Genomic DNA, 18558 nt, shown 5'->3' on the forward strand with positions numbered 1-18558 from the left:
CATTTATATCCAATTATAATCCCATGCTGTCATTTGATTTGCCATATGATCAGGAGGAGCCAAACAAGGACAGTTAATGAAAAATCTTCTGACCTTTGACCTCAGCTTGATACTGTATCACATCAGATCTGAACCTTTTTAAATTTAAGACAACATGAAGACACAGATCAGCATCAGAAACAATCCTGATCAAGGTTGGCCCAAAAAAATCTGTTATCCTCAAATCAGAACTGATATTATCTTAACCTCTCCGCACCCACCCGCCCACCGACGGCGATTTCAGATAAATGACTGTATGTCTACACTGCGCAGTGACGTATCCCGCTTCAACTTTCATCAATATGGACATACTATACGTCGTTAGAAAGGGGAGAATCTCCGCAATTCATTCATCCAGTTGATTTTGCAGAAATCATGAGCACCAAACCATAAATCATTGATATTCACCAGCATGGTAAACGTGAGACACAAGAAACACACGGCGACTCCCTACCTTTGAAGCGGCCATAAAGCCGTAATATGTGTCCATTCCTCAATTATCTATATTCCAGTTGTCCGTAAGAATCCACTGATCAAAAGCATCAAAATGGTTTTTCATAAAATTATTCCAGCTTGTGAATATCGTCCTGTAAAGTCCATTTGTTTACCGTCTGCCAACTTTGTCCGGCAAATAAAGTCCATACTTTACCGGCCGCACCGAAATGTTTTCTAGTTCCTGTATGGTGATGTTGGGTATGCTTGTTTTCATCACTTTGCTGGCTACAAAATAAACGTGTCCCCATCTTTTTCTGTTCAGTTTTCACCCCAGCAGAGCCCCTGAAGTAGATCGAGCGCTGCCCGTTTGAAGGACCAATAGACTTTGTTTACTGTTTTTCGCTGCCGTAGTATAGGAATAGCGTATTGGCTATCGACATGTCAATAACTCAGGCTTCTAGCCAATTATTTTACCTTTCTAATGAGGGCAGGCGTGCCCAGGTCAGGTATTTATGAGCCGAGGGGTTTCCGTGCGTCTGGCGACTTTGGGCGGACTTTACGCAGCAGACGCATGGTGAAGAGACGCAGCAAACATTTACATTTCTTCGTAGGCATTTTCAGAGTTTACAATGGCGAAAGCCAGGAAGAAATCCAAATATATCCGAGAAGACGACCAGGAATGGACTATAGCATCATCTGATGAGAGTCAAGACAGTGAGTATGACTCTGAGAGAGAGGAGATGTTCGCTCAGGGACTTGACGACATCTTAGATCGGTGAGTAACGTTATCTTTGATCATGTTTTATTTATTTATTTAGCCATGAGTGAAATTTGAATGAAAGTTAGTGGGTGGGTTTTTTTTTATGATTACAGTGAACAGTAGCCTACAGTATACATTAGCATGTCATAAATGATGCTAAATGGTTAGCGCCCCAGGGCCTAATTAGCCTTGCTAAGCCTAGCTAGCTAGCTAGCTACTCAACTACTCAACTAAAGTTATGTAATCCTTGTAATCCTATTCTATAATGTCAGGGTTTTCCCTGCCATTATACGGCTTAGGCGCGGCTTAGGCGCGGCTTAGGCGCGGCGCCCAAGCGTTTTTGCCTCCCGCCTAAGCAGGGTTCTCCCCAGACGGTGGAACAGCGGCGCTACACCGCTATACCGCTCGGTCAGTGGCGCTATACTCCGCGCGTGACGGTGACGGGCGTCCGTCCCCTGGTTGACGGCGATGAGCGTCCGTCCATCCGTGTCTCTCTCTTCCCCCACCCCCCGGGACAGACGGTGCGACGAGGCTCAAAATGAATGTAATTCATTTTCAGCCTCTAATTCCCTTTTATTTCGATTTTTTTTTTTCAAGCTTGTAAACAAATTGAACTAGATCTTTTTCACTGACCAGACACTGGGAATATTCCCCCAATTCAATTATTCTGTTAATGTACAGTTATTTCCCTGATGTTTTTGTGTAATATATAATATCATTTCCGTGTTTATTTGTTTCCTATGTAAATAACACCCCATTGAAATGCATTTATATATTTTTTTCATTATATTTGGTAACATTTGTGCATTGCATTGTGTTTTGTAGGTCACAGTCTGACAGTGACGTGGATTGGGAGCCTCAAAGTAGGACACTCAGACGCCAAACCCCATCTCCTGCTGAAGGTGGTCGGCAGAAGCGGCAACGATCCTCTGCATCCACCAGTGCTACCTCCCCCGCTGCATCTTTCACTGCCCCCTCTGGCTCAGGGGACGCTGCAGCTTCTACACCAACTGCTGGACGTTCCCGTGCTGCCAGACGTGCCCGGGGGAGGGGCAGAAGAGGAGGATCCTCCAGAGCACATAGCTCCCACACGGAGGAACAACAGTGGCATGATGTGGGGGATGACGACGTTGAGCCTGCTCAAGTTGCCTTCATGCCGGTGAGACAGCCCGGACCACAGCAGGAGACCAGAGTGGCAACCAGTCCACTGCAGTTTTTCAGACTGTTTTTCACCGACGCAGTGCTTGGGACTTTGATGGCAAACACTAATATTTTGTTGATATTGGCACAGTTATACATACAGTAATAGTGTATTGATAGATAATACAATCCTTGTTTGAAATTCAGTTCAGTATAGTCTGTCATTTTTGTATAATGGTAACTATTCTGTAGTGTCTTGTCACATGACAATATCTCAATATGGCCACCTAGAAGCGTGTGGAAACCCCTCCAACCACCCATCAAATGAATGTGTGAATAAATTATGTTTTGAATCATGGAGAAAGGTTTTATAGTCACCAGAATGCTTCAGTAATGTTTCCAGTGTCACAGAAGTGAGTAAAAGCATTTGGCACAATTTGGCCATTTGGAGACGTTTTGGAGAGGTTCGTGGACGCCAGTGACACCACAAACTAAAACCTCCATAACTCCCATAAGGGTAGGCCTAGAAGTCTAAAATTTCACCCAGGTGTAGTTGACAAGATGAGGAAGGCATGTGCTATATTGCCATATGCCTTACATAAAGCACATCCTAGTTATTGTTATTCAAATATGACCTATTATTTTCGAAGACAAAAAAAATGTTTTAGAGCCATGTTTGAACTGATGTCATTTTAGTTGTGTGTATGGTACATGCTAAATAAACACATTCACAGAAACTAGAGGTTGTCAGCTTTCAAATGGCGTATCATACATCCATCTCGGACTTGTAGTTCTTGTGTTATCAGCTTTTCCATTTGGGTATGCTAAATAGGCGAAGTTACTGAAAATAGGTGGGTGTGAACAGGTTAAATAAATTAAATGATGTTCAGTGAAGAAAATTTAAATGTCAGCTATGATCATAAAAAAGGATTAAAGACAAAATGGTATCTTCATCTCAAACAATGTCAACGTCACATTAAAACATCTAGACCCGGATATGTTTACAGACAGTGTTCTGTGTTACATTAAAAACTGCATAGACATTGTCACAGTAGACAAACGCTTCCGGGTCTACCCAAACCAGAAGCCCTGGATGACTCGGGAGGTCCAGCAGCTGCTAAAGGAGAGGACGCGTGCTGAAGGACTGTGCGGACCAGCTGGTGGGGATCTTTACTAAGCTCTTCAACCAGTCACTATCCCAGTTCACTGTCCCATCCTGCCTCAAGTCCTCCACCATAGTCCCCCTGCCCAAAAAAACATCATCACCAAATCAAATCAAATCAAATCAATTTTATTTATATAGCCCAAAATCACAATCACATTGCCTCAGTGGGCTTTACAATCTGAACAGTGAACAACATCCTCTGTCCTTAGACCCTCGATTCGAGTGAGGAAAAACTTCACATGTTGATGGAAAAAAAACCTTTTAACAGGATAAAAAAAAACAATGGAAGAAACCTCAGGAAGAGCCACAGAGGAGGGATCCCTCTTCCAGGACGGACAGACATGCAATAGATGTTGCTCTCAACAACTACCAGCCAGTAGCACTCATCCCTGTAATGATGAAGTGTTTTGAGAAACTGGTCCGTAGTCACATCATTTCATTCCACTCCCCCACCTCTGATTCACAGCAGTTTGTCTACAGGGCTAACAGATCTTTTTTTAATTTTTTATTTAACCTTTATTTAACCAGGAAAGACTCATTGAGATTAAAAATCTCTTTTACAAGAGTGTCCTGACCAAGACAGGCAGCAGCATATTCATACATACACACAAACACAAGGTAGACATAGACATTAAAAACACTCAGCATCCAAAACAGCAACATTTGAATGTCAGCTACAGTAATAACAGCCTCAGGCAAAACATCTACGACCAGATGTTTTTGCCTCCAGGTCATCCAATTTCACCTTAAAAGAGTTTAACGACACCAACTCATTATGTTTCAAAGTTTTTTGCAACATGTTCCAGGCAGAGGGAGCAGCAAACCTAAACGCTTTCTTTCCCAGTTCAGTCCTGACTTTTGGGACAGACAGCAAGAACAAATCCTGAGACCGAAGATTGTAAGTCCCGGCGTTACTTCGGTTAATGTAGGACAAAAGGTAAGAAGGAAGAAAACCTAAAATTGCCTTATAGATGAGAATATGCAGGTGTCTCAGTCTGCGTGTTGATAAGGAAGACCATCCAACCCTATCATACAGCGTACAGTGATGAGTCAGTGCTTTAAAACCAGTGATGAACCTCAGAGCTCCATGATACACAGTGTCAAGAGCATGTTAGCTTTGAGACACTCAATCTTTAGACCCTGAGAAGAGAAGATGGAGGGCAGATTTTGTGGTTTTGATTTTGTGTTAGAGAACACCATGACTTTAGTTTTGTCAACGTTTAAAACAAGTTTTAAATCATACAAATGTTCTTGGACCGTGTTAAAAGCAAGTTGTAACTGGGAGAAGGCCCCTTCTGGGGTGGGTGCTGAGCTGTAGAGTACAGTATCGTCAGCATAAAAGTGAGGTTTCACATTTGACACATTTAGATCAATGTCATTGATGTACAAGATGAATAAGAGTGGACCCAGGACTGATCCCTGGGGTACACCTTTACCTACAATGAGAGAGCTAGAGGTGCAACCCTCTGCCTGCACACACTGTGACCTGTCTGTAAGATAATTAACAGATAGTTTTTAAGATTAAGATTTTAAGTTTTTTTAGACAGTCCAGGTTTGAATAGTCTGTGCTTGAGCACAAAGTGGTCCACTGTGTCGAATGCCTTGGAAAGATCAATGAAGAGGGCTGCACAATGCTGCTTGTTATCCATAGAATCAATAACATCATCTTTAAGAGCTGCTGTAGTTGTGCTATGCATTTTTCTGAAACCAGATTGAAAGTTAGATCTACTGAGGATGCCGTGGCCACAACCCTCCATGCTGCCTTGTCCCACCTGGAGCAGCAGGGGAGTTACGTTAGGCTGCTCATCAAAAACTTCAGCTCTGCTTTTAACACCATCCTCCCCCCTAGACTGGTGTCCAAACTGTCTGACATTGGAATACCACACTCCACCTGCCTTTGGATTAAGGACTTTCTGACACTCAGAGGGTAAGAGTGGGCCCCCATACATCCACGGCCCTCAGCCTCAGCACTGGCTCCCCACACGGCTGCATGCTGAGTCTCCTGCTCTACACCCTCTACACCCATGACTGCACCCCCGCCCACCACAGCAACACCCTTGACAAATATGCAGATGACACCACAGTAGTGGGGCTCATCTCGAGGGTGGAAGAGTCCAACTACAGAAACAAGGTGGAGCGATTGGTGGAGTAGTGCAGAGTTAACAACTTGCTCCTCAACACATCAAAGACCAAGGAGCTCATCGTGGACTTCAGGAGGAAGAAAACAGACATCTAGCTGCTGCTCATAGGCGGGACCTGTGTGGAGAGGGGCTCCGACTTCCGCTTCCTGGGAGTCAACATCATGGAGGACCTGACCTGGAGCATACACACCACTGAGCTAGTAAAGAAGATCCAGCAGAGACTTTACTTCCCAAGAGTTCTCAGGAATAACAACTTCCCCCAAAACTGCTGGTGTCCTACCGCTGCTCAATTGAGAGCGTCCAGTCATACTGTCTGTGTGTGTGGTTTCCAAGCTGCACTGTGGCACAGAGGAAGAAGCTTCAGGGGGTCACAAAGGCAGCACAGAAAACCATTGGCTGCCCTCTCCCCTCTCTGGAAGAACTTCACAGTTCTGACTGCCTCAAAAAGGCCAAAACCATCGTACAGGACTCATCACACCCCGGTCACACACTGTTCAAACTACTGTCGTCAGGCAGGAGATACAGGTCCATGAAAACAAGGACAAACAGACTACAAAACAGTTTTTACCCAACAGCCATGAGTGCATTGAATAGTGCTACTAAAGCATAATTCTCACCACTTACCTTTGTCAAAAGGGTTATGTGCAATTTTTAAATGTAAATGTGGATGTATGTATGGTGTGTCTCCTATGTATTTTTAACATTAATATGCATACAGTAGTTTTTGCTTATGTATTTATTTATGCATTTACTACCTCCTGTTGCACTGAATAAGGACTGCACTTAATTTCGTTGTACCTGTTAAAATGACAATGAAGATATTCTATTCTACTCTATTCTAAAAAGTGAAATAATTGACTAAATATCATAAACAGTCATTTACATCCATAAAGACTCTGTCATGTTCGTGATGGTTTCATGTCAGCCTGATGCACGTCCCTTCAAGGACACAAAACTTAATTTTCTCTTTTAATTATTTAAAACAGATGACATTTTGAATGTAAATTAGAAATGAATTCATATGGATCAAAGTGGAAAGACTACAGAAGAATATCCACAGTCTTAAAACAATGAAAAAATAATCAGGATATGATGGAGTTGTTCTTTTAGTAACTGTGTGCTTTAATCTGACAAGTGATCCTCATATATCATATATGTTGAAAGAAGGACATAAACATTTCACATTTATGATGAAAGTAATGAAATCTTTATTGTTGTAAAATGCTGAAACAGAAGCAAGAACACATCGATGTTTAGACATGTTTTGAGAAAGAGAGAAAGATTACTGCAAGCTACGCAAAATACACGTTCAAACTGTGATCAATCTGGAGAAAGAGAAGGAATTATCACTTTACACAGATGATACTCTGATTCATGTTTGTAATGCTAAATTATTATTATTTTGTTTAGATTTTTTCATTCAGAAAATTAGAATAAGTTCCAGGAAAAAATTCATCTTCTTGAAGGCAAGATGATTGTGATAACAAGTGACTTGAAAAAAAATACTAAAAATTTGTAATATTACAAAAATTAACAAGAGTACATTAAACAGAAAATCTCATATATCATGTATGTTGAAAAAGAAGGCCAAAGACATGTCACATTTATAATAAAGGTAATGAAATCTTTATTGTTGTGAAATGTTGAAACAGAAGCAAGAACACATGAATGTTGAAACATGTTGAGAGAAAGAGAGAACAGAGAGAGAGCTGAGAGCAGTATGAGAGTAAAACCAGCAGCAGAGTCCCAGTGAGTCAGGTCAGGACTGGGAACACTGGTCTCTCCTCAGTGTCTCTGAGACTGGAGTCTGGGAGCCCTGGGTGGCCTCACAGGTCACAGAGCCCACCTTCCTCCACTGGTCTGCAGGGAGCCTCAGGGTGCTGCTCCAGCTGTAGCGGCCGTCCTTCTCCAGCACCCCGGGGCTCCTGCTCTGCTCCCAGCTGCTGCTGCTGCTGCTGCTGCTGCTGCTGCTGCCGTCCACCTTCCAGGACAGACTCCAGTCTGAGGGGAAGCCCTTGTTGGCCAGACACATGAGCGTGGCCTTCCCCTGCTGCAGCTCCTCACTGGAGGGGGGCAGCACCGTCAGGGTGGGACGGACATCACCTAGGAGACACCAATCAGCTTAGAGGACAGGGACCACACTGCTGTCAATCAACCAGCAGACACTGGGACACCTTCACTGTGTGAGAGTTGATTTAGTCCTTTAAGGAGTTTCTGTCAGATGGTTTTTCTGCTCCACCAGTCACTCACTCACACATTGTTTCACTTCCCTTTAAGAAGCCTCTCATGCATATCAGCACAGAGAGACTCATCAAACAGAATGAGCTGAAATATATCAAACTACACTGGAAATAAAAGACATCAAACTTTCTCATCACAATCAGACAAAACCTGAGCTATATGTGACTTTAAAATATTTAGTGGACACATACACAAATACAGAAAATGAACCGACTGCAATCAAATGTTGGACAAGAGGAGCGTTTTGAACACTACTATCATTGAGGTGAAAAATTACATCTCCTCTTACAAAACATTTGTAAAACAGGTTTACAGTTTTATCTTTTCTACACTTCAGACTGTTTAAATGTCACTTTGACAGGAATGTGTAAAGAAATGTTTAGTAAAGCTGCTCTGAGTTAGCCTCCATGATAAAGGAGGAGAATTAAAACATGAAGACCAAAAGTGTTGGAATTAAAACAAGATATATTTATCTGCCTCAAACATCCAAAACCTGACATTAAAAATGACTTTACAGTATTTTACAAAGGATTTGTGCAGAAACTTACTTCCAACATCCAGTCTGGTTCCTCCACCAAAAGTCCACCACAGTGATACAAACTCATTGAGCCGCCGTACAAAAACCTCTGACTGTAGAGAGACATGGTTCTCTGACTTTGTCACACTGAACTAAACCTACAAGACCTCAAGATGCAACTTTACTATAAAAGCATGAAATAATGCTTTATCTACTGTCTTAATATTTAGTATTTCTTGCAATAATTTTTTGAATTCATATTTCTGAAGCAAACTTTGTCTCTTACTGCAAAGTATTTGTGCAAAAATTAAGCATCAATGATAAAAACTGACTATTTTCCTTCTAATATGAAAAAAAAGAAAATAGTGCCTGAAATGATAAAAACATTGAAACATTTGACTTACTTCCAACATCCAGTCTGGTTCCTCCACCGAACGTGTACCACAGTGATACAAACTCATTGAGCCGCCGTACAAAAACCTCTGACTGTAGAGAGACACGGCTCTCTGACTTTGACACAAACACACTCAACACAATTAGTCTCTGATTGTAAAATATTATCAGCTGATATGAAGAGTGACAAAACACAGAGACACAGATTTACAGAATGTATGTTTTTATTTTATATATGATGATTTTTAATAAAACTTGATTTACTCTTTATGTAATTTATATAAGACAGATGACATTGTCAAACACATTTTTCAATAAGTTTCAAGCCAGAACTCATATAAAATGACTTTTGGAAATACCTTAATCAATACATTAAGTGATTGATCGATTGATAACCAGCATGATGAGAGTAATCCAAGTCCCTGTTGGAGTCAGTCAGAGCATTTCCATAGAGAGCCACTTTGCATCAGCAGCACCATGCTCCAGTGCTCTGGGAGAGTTTATAGTCCTGAGAGTTGAACACTGGATGACTGACAGCTGTCCTTCATGACAACAGAAGACACAGAAATCCTCCTCATCAAAAACATGACTTTGATCTGCGTCCTCATCTGGACTCTCCTCTGCTGCTGCTTCACAGGTAAAGTCCAGAGAATCAAACTCCTCTCCTCTATCAACATCCGTCCCTCTGAAATGAAGCCCACAAAACCATGACGCTGCTTTATGTTTTTGTCTCTGTGTCCTCAGAGTCCAGAGGTCAGATCACAGTGACTCAGCCTGGAGCAGTGAGCTCTGCTCTGGGAGGCTCCGTCACCATCAATTGTAGGACCAGTCGGGATGTTTATTCTTATGGCGCCCACCGTTTATCCTGGTACCAACAGAGAGATGGAGAAACTCCTAAACTTCTCATTTACTATGCTAGCAGTCGAGCATCAGGGATTCCAGATCGTTTTACAGGCAGTGGATCAAACACTGACTTCACTCTGACCATCAGTGGAGTTCAGGCTGAAGATGCAGCAGTTTACTACTGTCAGGGTGCACATGAGATCAACAGTCAGTGGATGTGCACACAGTGAAAAACCGTCGTACAAAAACCTCCCTCAGTCAGACTGAACAGAAACTGAACTGACTGCTGCAGCTGGAAGCTACTGCAGAGACTGATACACTTCACTGAGGACACACACACACACACACACACACACACCAGTAGTTCACTAAAAGGCCCAAAGATAAATCGCAATATCTTTCTTGAATTGAAAATTTAAACCATCAGAAAAGTAGGTCATATGCAGATAAAATCCTGCTATATGATACAAAACCCTCCTCCTCCCTTTTTCAGTTTTTGGTTAGATGGTTAGTGACATTTTTCTCAGAACCATCACTCCTATTTTAAATGACCAAGAAATTGAGAAACATGAGATCTCTTAAACAGCAAATTTCGTGGGCAACTTACAAAGGACCAGGTGTTGAAGTGTATGTTGACTCACCTCCCATCCAGGATAAATCAATATCAGATGTGAAAATGGCAAAAGACTGCCTCATTCATATGTATCATATTCACCAATAACAAGAGAAAGTCTTCGACACACAGGTTTATTAATAAAATGTAAGTTTATTTTAAAATTCAGAACAAGAAAGAAATAACGAATAGATGTTAGATATTGTGGAAAGGTCAAACTAACACAAATGTCTTTCATCAAGAAACTTCTCTGTGTCTCCACCTGGCCTACATCATGTCATTCCCCCTTTCTCTTTCTCCCAGTTTGGGGACTCACTCTCTGAAATCTCCACCTCCAGCAGCACTTTATCAGAGTTATTTTCTCCCACATGGTTCCTTGCCTGACATATATAAAGTCCAGTGTTGGACCGCTCCAGAGAGGGTAAAGACAGGACCTGTCCTGAGGCCACCTTGAGTAGGGAGCTGGAGGCAGTCCTCCTGTACAGGTGTATCTGCCTGCAGCTGGGTTGGCAGTACTGCTGCAGGTCAGGTTTACACTGCTGCCCTCTGCCAGGCTGCCAATGTGACTGACGTCAATTAACACATTCACTGGAGCATCTGTGCAAAAATCAGAGAAAGTGTTATATATTAATGCTTAGATTACCATAGAAATTAAAAATACTCAAATGTTCACATTGTTTCTGGATTATGATCCTGTTTAAGCAACACAAATTTAAATCTGCACCTCTAAAACTTGTATAAAGGAAATGCAAGAAAATTAGTTAATTATTACACGAGTAGTGTCATACGGCATTACTTTGTCTGTGGACCAGTGTTTTATCCGCATAATGTAAACTTGTCAACTTTAACACATTTCAGTGTTATGAAGGTGATGTCCACTGTCATTTAAAAACACATGTTTTTAAGGTACTTTCACTCAGAAAATGTATAAAAATATGTTATTAAGATCTGAATACATTTAATTCTAACACCTGGAGTTCAGGATTAACATGTATTTCAGATGTACTGGGTGCATCTCCTCTTGTCGCTGTTATTTTGAGTTTATGATGCAATATCTCTAAATTACAAGCAGATATAAATAATCCACTGAAGTTGTGTACAGGGCTTTAAGGGTCCACCACATGGAGGATGGGCCATGTTACTCCAGCTGTAATGTTTCATATTGCCTTACAGATATTTGTCCACTGTAGTGCACACCATGCATAAAAATGGATACATATTTGTATAGATGGTCTACATGTGTGTCGCATGAAGGGGCTACAGTTTACATTTCATTGTGCACCTTGGATTGCAACATGTCAAATGAATTAACTTCATTAACTTGAATTAGTGCAGGATGAACTCAAACCTCTTGTTGCTTTAACTGGAAATTTGTATAACTTGAAATAAAGTATTTGACTGAAACGCAGATGGTAGTTTGCATTTTTTACAGTGTGATCACATCTTCTACTGCAGACACAGATAATTCACAACCACATTTTTATTAGAAACACATATTCCATCAAACACTTTCTGTCATTTGCAGTTTAAATAACAACAAAAACAATATGAATCTACATGTGAATATGTAAATGTGTAGGTCAGCATCATGATATGTTGAGGACAGCTACAGTTGACTGACTCTGTGTGTTTGCATATGTGTCCTGCCTCTCTGCTCCCAGCCGTTAAGAGGCCAGTGTTGATCAGTGGCTGTCCAGGCCTTTCACAGCCACTGACACGCCGGCAGCACAATGATGATGTCACTGGTTCTACTGCTGGCCACCCTGGGGCTCCTTGTTCAGGGTGAGACTCTCTGCTGAAAACTTTGCTTCAGGATGCCACCAGGTTCACCACAGTGATGTTCTGCTATGATGGAGAAACACTGAAACAAGCAGCATTGACCTTCTTCCATCTGTTCTCCATGTTAAAGAAATGATCCTCTTCTGTTTGGACGTTGATCGTCTTTCTCCAAACTGGATTTGTCTCAATAACTCTTCTCCTATTTTTCATGTTTTTCAGATTCATCAGGACAAGTTATCGTGACTCAGTCTCCTGGAGCTCAGTCTGTTGCTCCAGGACAGACTGTTTCTATCAGATGTAAAGTCAGTCCAAGTACGGGTTACTGTTTCCAGTGGTACCTTCAGAAAACTGGAGAAGCTCCTACACTCCTTATTAACTGTGGTTCCCGTCAGTCTGGAGTTTCAGATCGTTTCAGTGGGTCAGGCTCTGGGACTGATTACAGTCTGACCATCAGTGGAGTTCAGGCTGAAGATGCAGCAGTTTACTACTGTCAGAGTTATCATATCATCAACAGTCAGCTTGTGTTCACACAGTGAAAAACCGTCGTACAAAAACCTCCCTCAGTCAGACTGAACAGAAACTGAACTGACTGCTGCAGCTGGAAGCTACTGCAGAGACTGATACACTTCACTGAGGACACACACACACACACACACACACACACACACACATTAACGAATATTAAAAAAAAAAAAAATCATGATGTTTTAAAGCATCATGAACCTGATTTGAAGTAACACTTTCACAACATCAGTTCACGTTAAGCTTGAAATACAATTCTGCAGCAAAACAGTTGAATGACAGTAGTGTCTGTTCCTGTCAAATGAAAAAGACACAAAGCAGCTGTGATAACTTTCTCTGACATTTACTTTATTAAACAAATCAGTAAAAAGTGAAGCTGAAGAGAGAGAGAGAGTGTTTTATCCATCAACGCCTTCTCTTATTTATCTACTTGCTTCAGGATACCACAGCTGAACACTGTCAGGCTGCACTGACACAACTATCAGATTTCACCTGCATTACATATTCTCATCAATTTTCATGAATATCTAACTTAACAAAATGCTGCTCAGAAGAACTGTGAGGATCTAAATGATCTACTGTTTTAAATGAAGACATCAACACATGACAGGAGTTATTCTTGGAATAATATGTGTGAACATCACTGAGTTATCAACAGAGCTTTATTGTTTGAACATTCAGAGAATATCAGATTTACTTTAGGAAACAAAAATTACACTTTCAAACTTATGAATCTGGAGGAAAAGAAGGAGTCATCACTTTACGCAGATGATACTCTGATTTATATTTCTAACACTGACTTAATATTTCTTATTTAGATGTTTTGATTTCAAGGAACAAATTCATCTTCTTAAAGCCGAGATGATGATAATAACAGGTGAATTTTTGAAAAAGTATTGTGGCCAAAATTAATGAGAGTAGATGAATCTGGAAAAAGCAAGAATACAATCAGAAGCCTTAAAACCTTTAAAAAGTAATTGTGGAAGAATAAATTTGATTTTGATATGACTGTGTGCATTAATGTGACAAATGTTCCTCATATATCATATATGTTGAAAAAGAAGGTCAAAGACACGTCACATTTATAATAAAGGTCATAAAATCTTTATTGTTGTAAAATGTTGAAACAGAAGCAAGAACACATTATTGTTGAAACATGTTGAGAGAAAGAGAGAACAGAGAGAGAGCTGAGAGCAGTATGAGAGTAAAACCAGCAGCAGAGTCCCAGTGAGTCAGGTCAGGACTGGGAACACTGGTCTCTCCTCAGTGTCTCTGAGACTGGAGTCTGGGAGCCCTGGGTGGCCTCACAGGTCACAGAGCCCACCTTCCTCCACTGGTCTGCAGGGAGCCTCAGGGTGCTGCTCCAGCTGTAGCGGCCGTCCTTCTCCAGCACCCCGGGGCTCCTGCTCTGCTCCCAGCTGCTGCTGCTGCTGCTGCTGCTGCTGCTGCTGCCGTCCACCTTCCAGGACAGACTCCAGTCTGAGGGGAAGCCCTTGTTGGCCAGACACATGAGCGTGGCCTTCCCCTGCTGCAGCTCCTCACTGGAGGGGGGCAGCACCGTCAGGGTGGGACGGACATCACCTAGGAGACACCAATCAGCTTAGAGGACAGGGACCACACTGCTGTCAATCAACCAGCAGACACTGGGACACCTTCACTGTGTGAGAGTTGATTTAGTCCTTTAAGGAGTTTCTGTCAGATGGTTTTTCTGCTCCACCAGTCACTCACGCACACATTGTTTCACTTCCCTTTAAGAAGCCTCTCATGCATATCAGCACAGAGAGAATCATCAAACAGAATGAGCTGAAATATATCAAACTACACTGGAAATAAAAGACATCAAACTTTCTCATCACAATCGGACAAAACCTGAACTATATGTGACTTTAAAATATTTAGTGGACACATACACAAATACAGAAAATGAACCGACTACAATCAAATGTTGGACAAGAGGAGCGTTTTGAACACTGCTATCATTGAGGTGAAAAATTACATCTCCTCTTACAAAACATTTGTAAAACAGGTTTACAGTTTTATCTTTTCTACACTTCAGGCTGTTTAAATGTCACTTTGACAGGAATGTGTAAAGAAATGTTTAGTTAAGCTGCTCTGAGTTAGCCTCCATGATAAAGGAGGAGAATTAAAACATAAAGACCAAAAGTGTTGGAATTAAAACAATACATATTTATCTGCCTAAAACATCCAATACATGACATCAAAAATGAAATGAAATGACAGTATTTTACAAAGGATTTGTGCAGAAACTTACTTCCAACATCCAGTCTGGTTCCTCCACCAAAAGTCCACCACAGTGATACAAACTCATTGAGCCGCCGTACAAAAACCTCTGACTGTAGAGAGACACGGCTCTCTGACTTTGACACACTGAACTAAACCTACAAGCCCTCAAGGTGCAACTTTACTATAAAAGCATGAAATAATGCTTTGTCTACTGTCTTAACATTTAGTATTTCTTGCAATAATTTTTTGAATTCATATTTCTGAAGCAAACTTTGTCTCTTACTGCAAAATATTTGTGCAAAAATTAAGCATCAATATGAAAAACTGACTATATTCCTTCTAATATGAAAAAAAAGAAAATAGCGCCTGGAAAGATAAAAACATTGAAACATTTTACTTACTTCCAACATCCAGTCTGGTTCCTCCACCGAACGTGTACCACAGTGATACAAACACATTGAGCCGCCGTACAAAAACCTCTGACTGTAGAGAGACACGGCTCTCTGACTTTGACACAAACACACTCAACACAATTAGTCTCTCATTGTAAAATATTATCAGATGATATGAAAAGTGACGATAACACAGAGCCACAGATTTACAGAATGTATGTTTTTATTTGATATATGATGATTTTTGATGAAACTTGATTTACTCTTCATTTAATTTAACAAGAAAGACGACATTGTGAAACACATTGTACAACAAGCATAAAGCCAAACTCCTATAAAATTGACACTGAAAATATCCTAATCAATACTTTAAAAGGTGATTGATCGATTGATAACCAGCATGATGAGAGTAATCCAAGTCCCTGTTGGAGTCAGTCAGAGCATTTCCATAGAGAGCCACTTTGCATCAGCAGCACCATGCTCCAGTGCTCTGGGAGAGTTTATAGTCCTGAGAGTTGAACACTGGATGACTGACAGCTGTCCTTCATGACAACAGAAGACACAGAAATCCTCCTCATCAAAAACATGACTTTGATCTGCGTCCTCATCTGGACTCTCCTCTGCTGCTGCTTCACAGGTAAAGTCCAGAGAATCAAACTCCTCTCCTCTATCAACATCCGTCCCTCTGAAATGAAGCCCACAAAACCATGACGCTGCTTTATGTTTTTGTCTCTGTGTCCTCAGAGTCCAGAGGTCAGATCACAGTGACTCAGCCTGGAGCAGTGAGCTCTGCTCTGGGAGGCTCCATCACCATCAACTGTAGGACCAGTCAGGATGTTTATTATAATGCCTTTGAGCCATCCCACGGTTTACACTTGTACCAACAGAAAGATGGAAAAACTCCTAAACTTCTCATTTACTATACTACCTATCGAGCATCAGGGATTCCAGGTCGTTTTACAGGCAGTGGATCATACTCTGCCTTCACTCTGACCATCAGTGGACTTCGGGCTGAAGATGCAGCAGTTTACTACTGTCTGAGTGAACATAGCATCAACAGTCAATATGTGTTCACACAGTGAAAAACCGTCGTACAAAAACCTCCCTCAGTCAGACTGAACAGAAACTGAAGTGACTGCTGCAGCTGGAAGCTACTGCAGAGACTGATACACTTCACTGAGGACACACACACACACACACACACACACACACACACACACATACAAAGTTTTATCTAACAGATTAATGATGTCAATCATTGATGCTTACACCACTAATAAAGTTGTATTAGAACAAATTCAACGACAAACTTGTTATGGTAGAAAGCAAGTTAATTCCACCATCAATGCTTCTCACCATAAAACAAATTAAACAGGACCCTGTTAAACAAATAAAGATACTGTTGTTTCTGGGCTGTCTTCATCAAATGTGTCAGCGTGTAGTTTGTTAATAAAAGAATCTGCAGAGGCAAGACTGGGTGGTATGATAGAGCAATCTTTATTGAACAGATCTCAAGCCTGCGTCTGAAAGAGTGTGGCCACACCCTGGTATTCACAAGTTTATGGCAAAGTTATGCCCAATGCTTAACTCTGTTGCTGTCAATCCTCACACCCTGAGAGAGACCAAATGGTCTCTTAGTCCTTCTGGGGAAATGTATATGCTTGAACATCTCCCAACATCTGGCATGGGAGATAAGCTCAGTTTTAGTACTCTGTAGGGACCACTTCCACTAGCTAACCTTTAACATACAGACAGAACTGATTAATGGCTCTGGGGGCTCCTGGTCTTGTAAACCCCACTCTGGCCACATTTCTTAACTCAACATCAGGAAAACAACTTGTCACCATTAAATCACAGCTCAGAATGTGTAGGAAAAACAGACATTACAATATAACCACAAACATAGGGACAGAATTTATTAGGAAGCATGGCACGGAAAGAAAACTAACAGTCTGCCATCAATGATTCTTTGCCCTGCTTCTGAAGGCTTTTTCCACACATGGCTAATGGTCAGCAGTATCCTGAATGAAGTTTGGACAGCAGTGACCTGCTCGTGATATATCGGTTTAGCCAGCAGCAGCTAATGTTCAGCTGTGACCTGAAAAGCAATACATGAAATGATATGATAAATGCTGATCTACACTTAGTAGGTTTGGATTACTCATTTCAATTTCATAGACCTCTTTCATTAGTATAACAGATACAGAAGTGCAGATTCTTCTACGCATATCATGATGTGAAAGAACTAACCAAGCAAAGAGGAATAGTTTAAAAACAAGAGGATTCATGCTAGATATGAGCTAAACCGGCCACTATGACAGAATGTCCTCAAATATTTGCCTGTCACAAGTACGCTAGATAAGGAAAATCAAAGCCGGTCGCTATTCTAGAATTCACAGGAATTCATTCCTCCTAGCACAGGTAGACACTGGGAACAAAAACAATGTTTCAGTTTGAAAAAGCACCTTGGAAACTGATAAATATATAGCTTATTGTGATATGCAAGTAAATGTGTCCACAAACACTAAACCCAGAGGAGAAGACTGATGTCAACACTTAGTGGTCAGGAAATAAACTGCTGCAACGCTTTGAATCATATCACATGATCCTCTTCTGTAAAGGGAGTTACCCAGTTGTCACTGAAATGTTACTGCATGGACTTGAGACAAAGACATCTGTCCAACTGTAACTGATATAAATTCTATGTTTCCTGGATCTGCCCACATGTCCAAAACTTCTTGTAAGAATTTCATGAGCAAGAGATCTGAGAACCTCAACAACTTTTCCATCCTATCCTGCAGGATTGTATCAAGCTCCATCCCTCTGAACTCAATGCTGAGATGCCCATCGTCCCTGGTGATGTACACATCTAACCACTCCGTTCGTCAGACCCCGAGCCCCTGGATTCCCTCTCTCCTCCATCTTCCTCCTCCTCTCCATAGGTCAAGTGCTCCTATTCCATTGAGCAATCGGCTTGGGAAAGCCTGTCAGGTGGAAACGCCACCCGGTCAAAATCAACACCTCCAATGGCGTCGAGGAAGAGTCAGTAGAGACTTTTCCCAGAGAAATGAGGAGTTAGTGATTAAGATGTTCCTGACCTCTATGATTTGAATTTGTTTCTCTGAATAGCACCCATCTGTATGTTTATTCTTTCAAACTCATGGGGAGGGTCCAGGTTGACATAACTGAAGCATTTCCATAGAGAGGCACTTTGCATCAGCAGCACCATGCTCCAGTGCTCTGCGAGAGTTTATAGTCCTGAGAGTTGAACACTGGATGACTGACAGCTGTCCTTCATGACAACAGAAGACACAGAAATCCTCCTCATCAAAAA

The 18558-nt window shown here is 41.4% G+C and overlaps 4 gene segments (V, D, J or C); 2 read left to right on the forward strand and 2 right to left on the reverse strand.

Annotated features, from left to right (window-relative positions):
* Window positions 1-7439: 7439 nt before the first annotated feature.
* Window positions 7440-9168, reverse strand: LOC115579296 (Ig kappa-b4 chain C region-like). The segment is given in 3 exon segments: window positions 7440-7783; window positions 8843-8896; window positions 9165-9168. Coding segments are annotated over 3 exon segments (402 nt in total).
* Window positions 9169-9414: 246 nt separating this feature from the next.
* On the forward strand, window positions 9415-9904 carry LOC115579297 (Ig kappa chain V region K16-167-like). The segment is given in 2 exon segments: window positions 9415-9468; window positions 9576-9904. Coding segments are annotated over 2 exon segments (381 nt in total).
* Window positions 9905-11913: 2009 nt separating this feature from the next.
* LOC115579078 (immunoglobulin kappa variable 3-20-like) lies at window positions 11914-12603 on the forward strand. The segment is given in 2 exon segments: window positions 11914-12069; window positions 12286-12603. Coding segments are annotated over 2 exon segments (369 nt in total).
* A 1222-nt stretch (window positions 12604-13825) lies between these two features.
* Window positions 13826-17225, reverse strand: LOC115579298 (Ig kappa-b4 chain C region-like). The segment is given in 3 exon segments: window positions 13826-14169; window positions 15234-15284; window positions 17174-17225. Coding segments are annotated over 3 exon segments (447 nt in total).
* Window positions 17226-18558: the final 1333 nt, after the last annotated feature.

This window comes from Sparus aurata, chromosome 3, assembly GCF_900880675.1.
Source record: "Sparus aurata chromosome 3, fSpaAur1.1, whole genome shotgun sequence".
Lineage (NCBI taxonomy): Eukaryota > Metazoa > Chordata > Actinopteri > Spariformes > Sparidae > Sparus > Sparus aurata.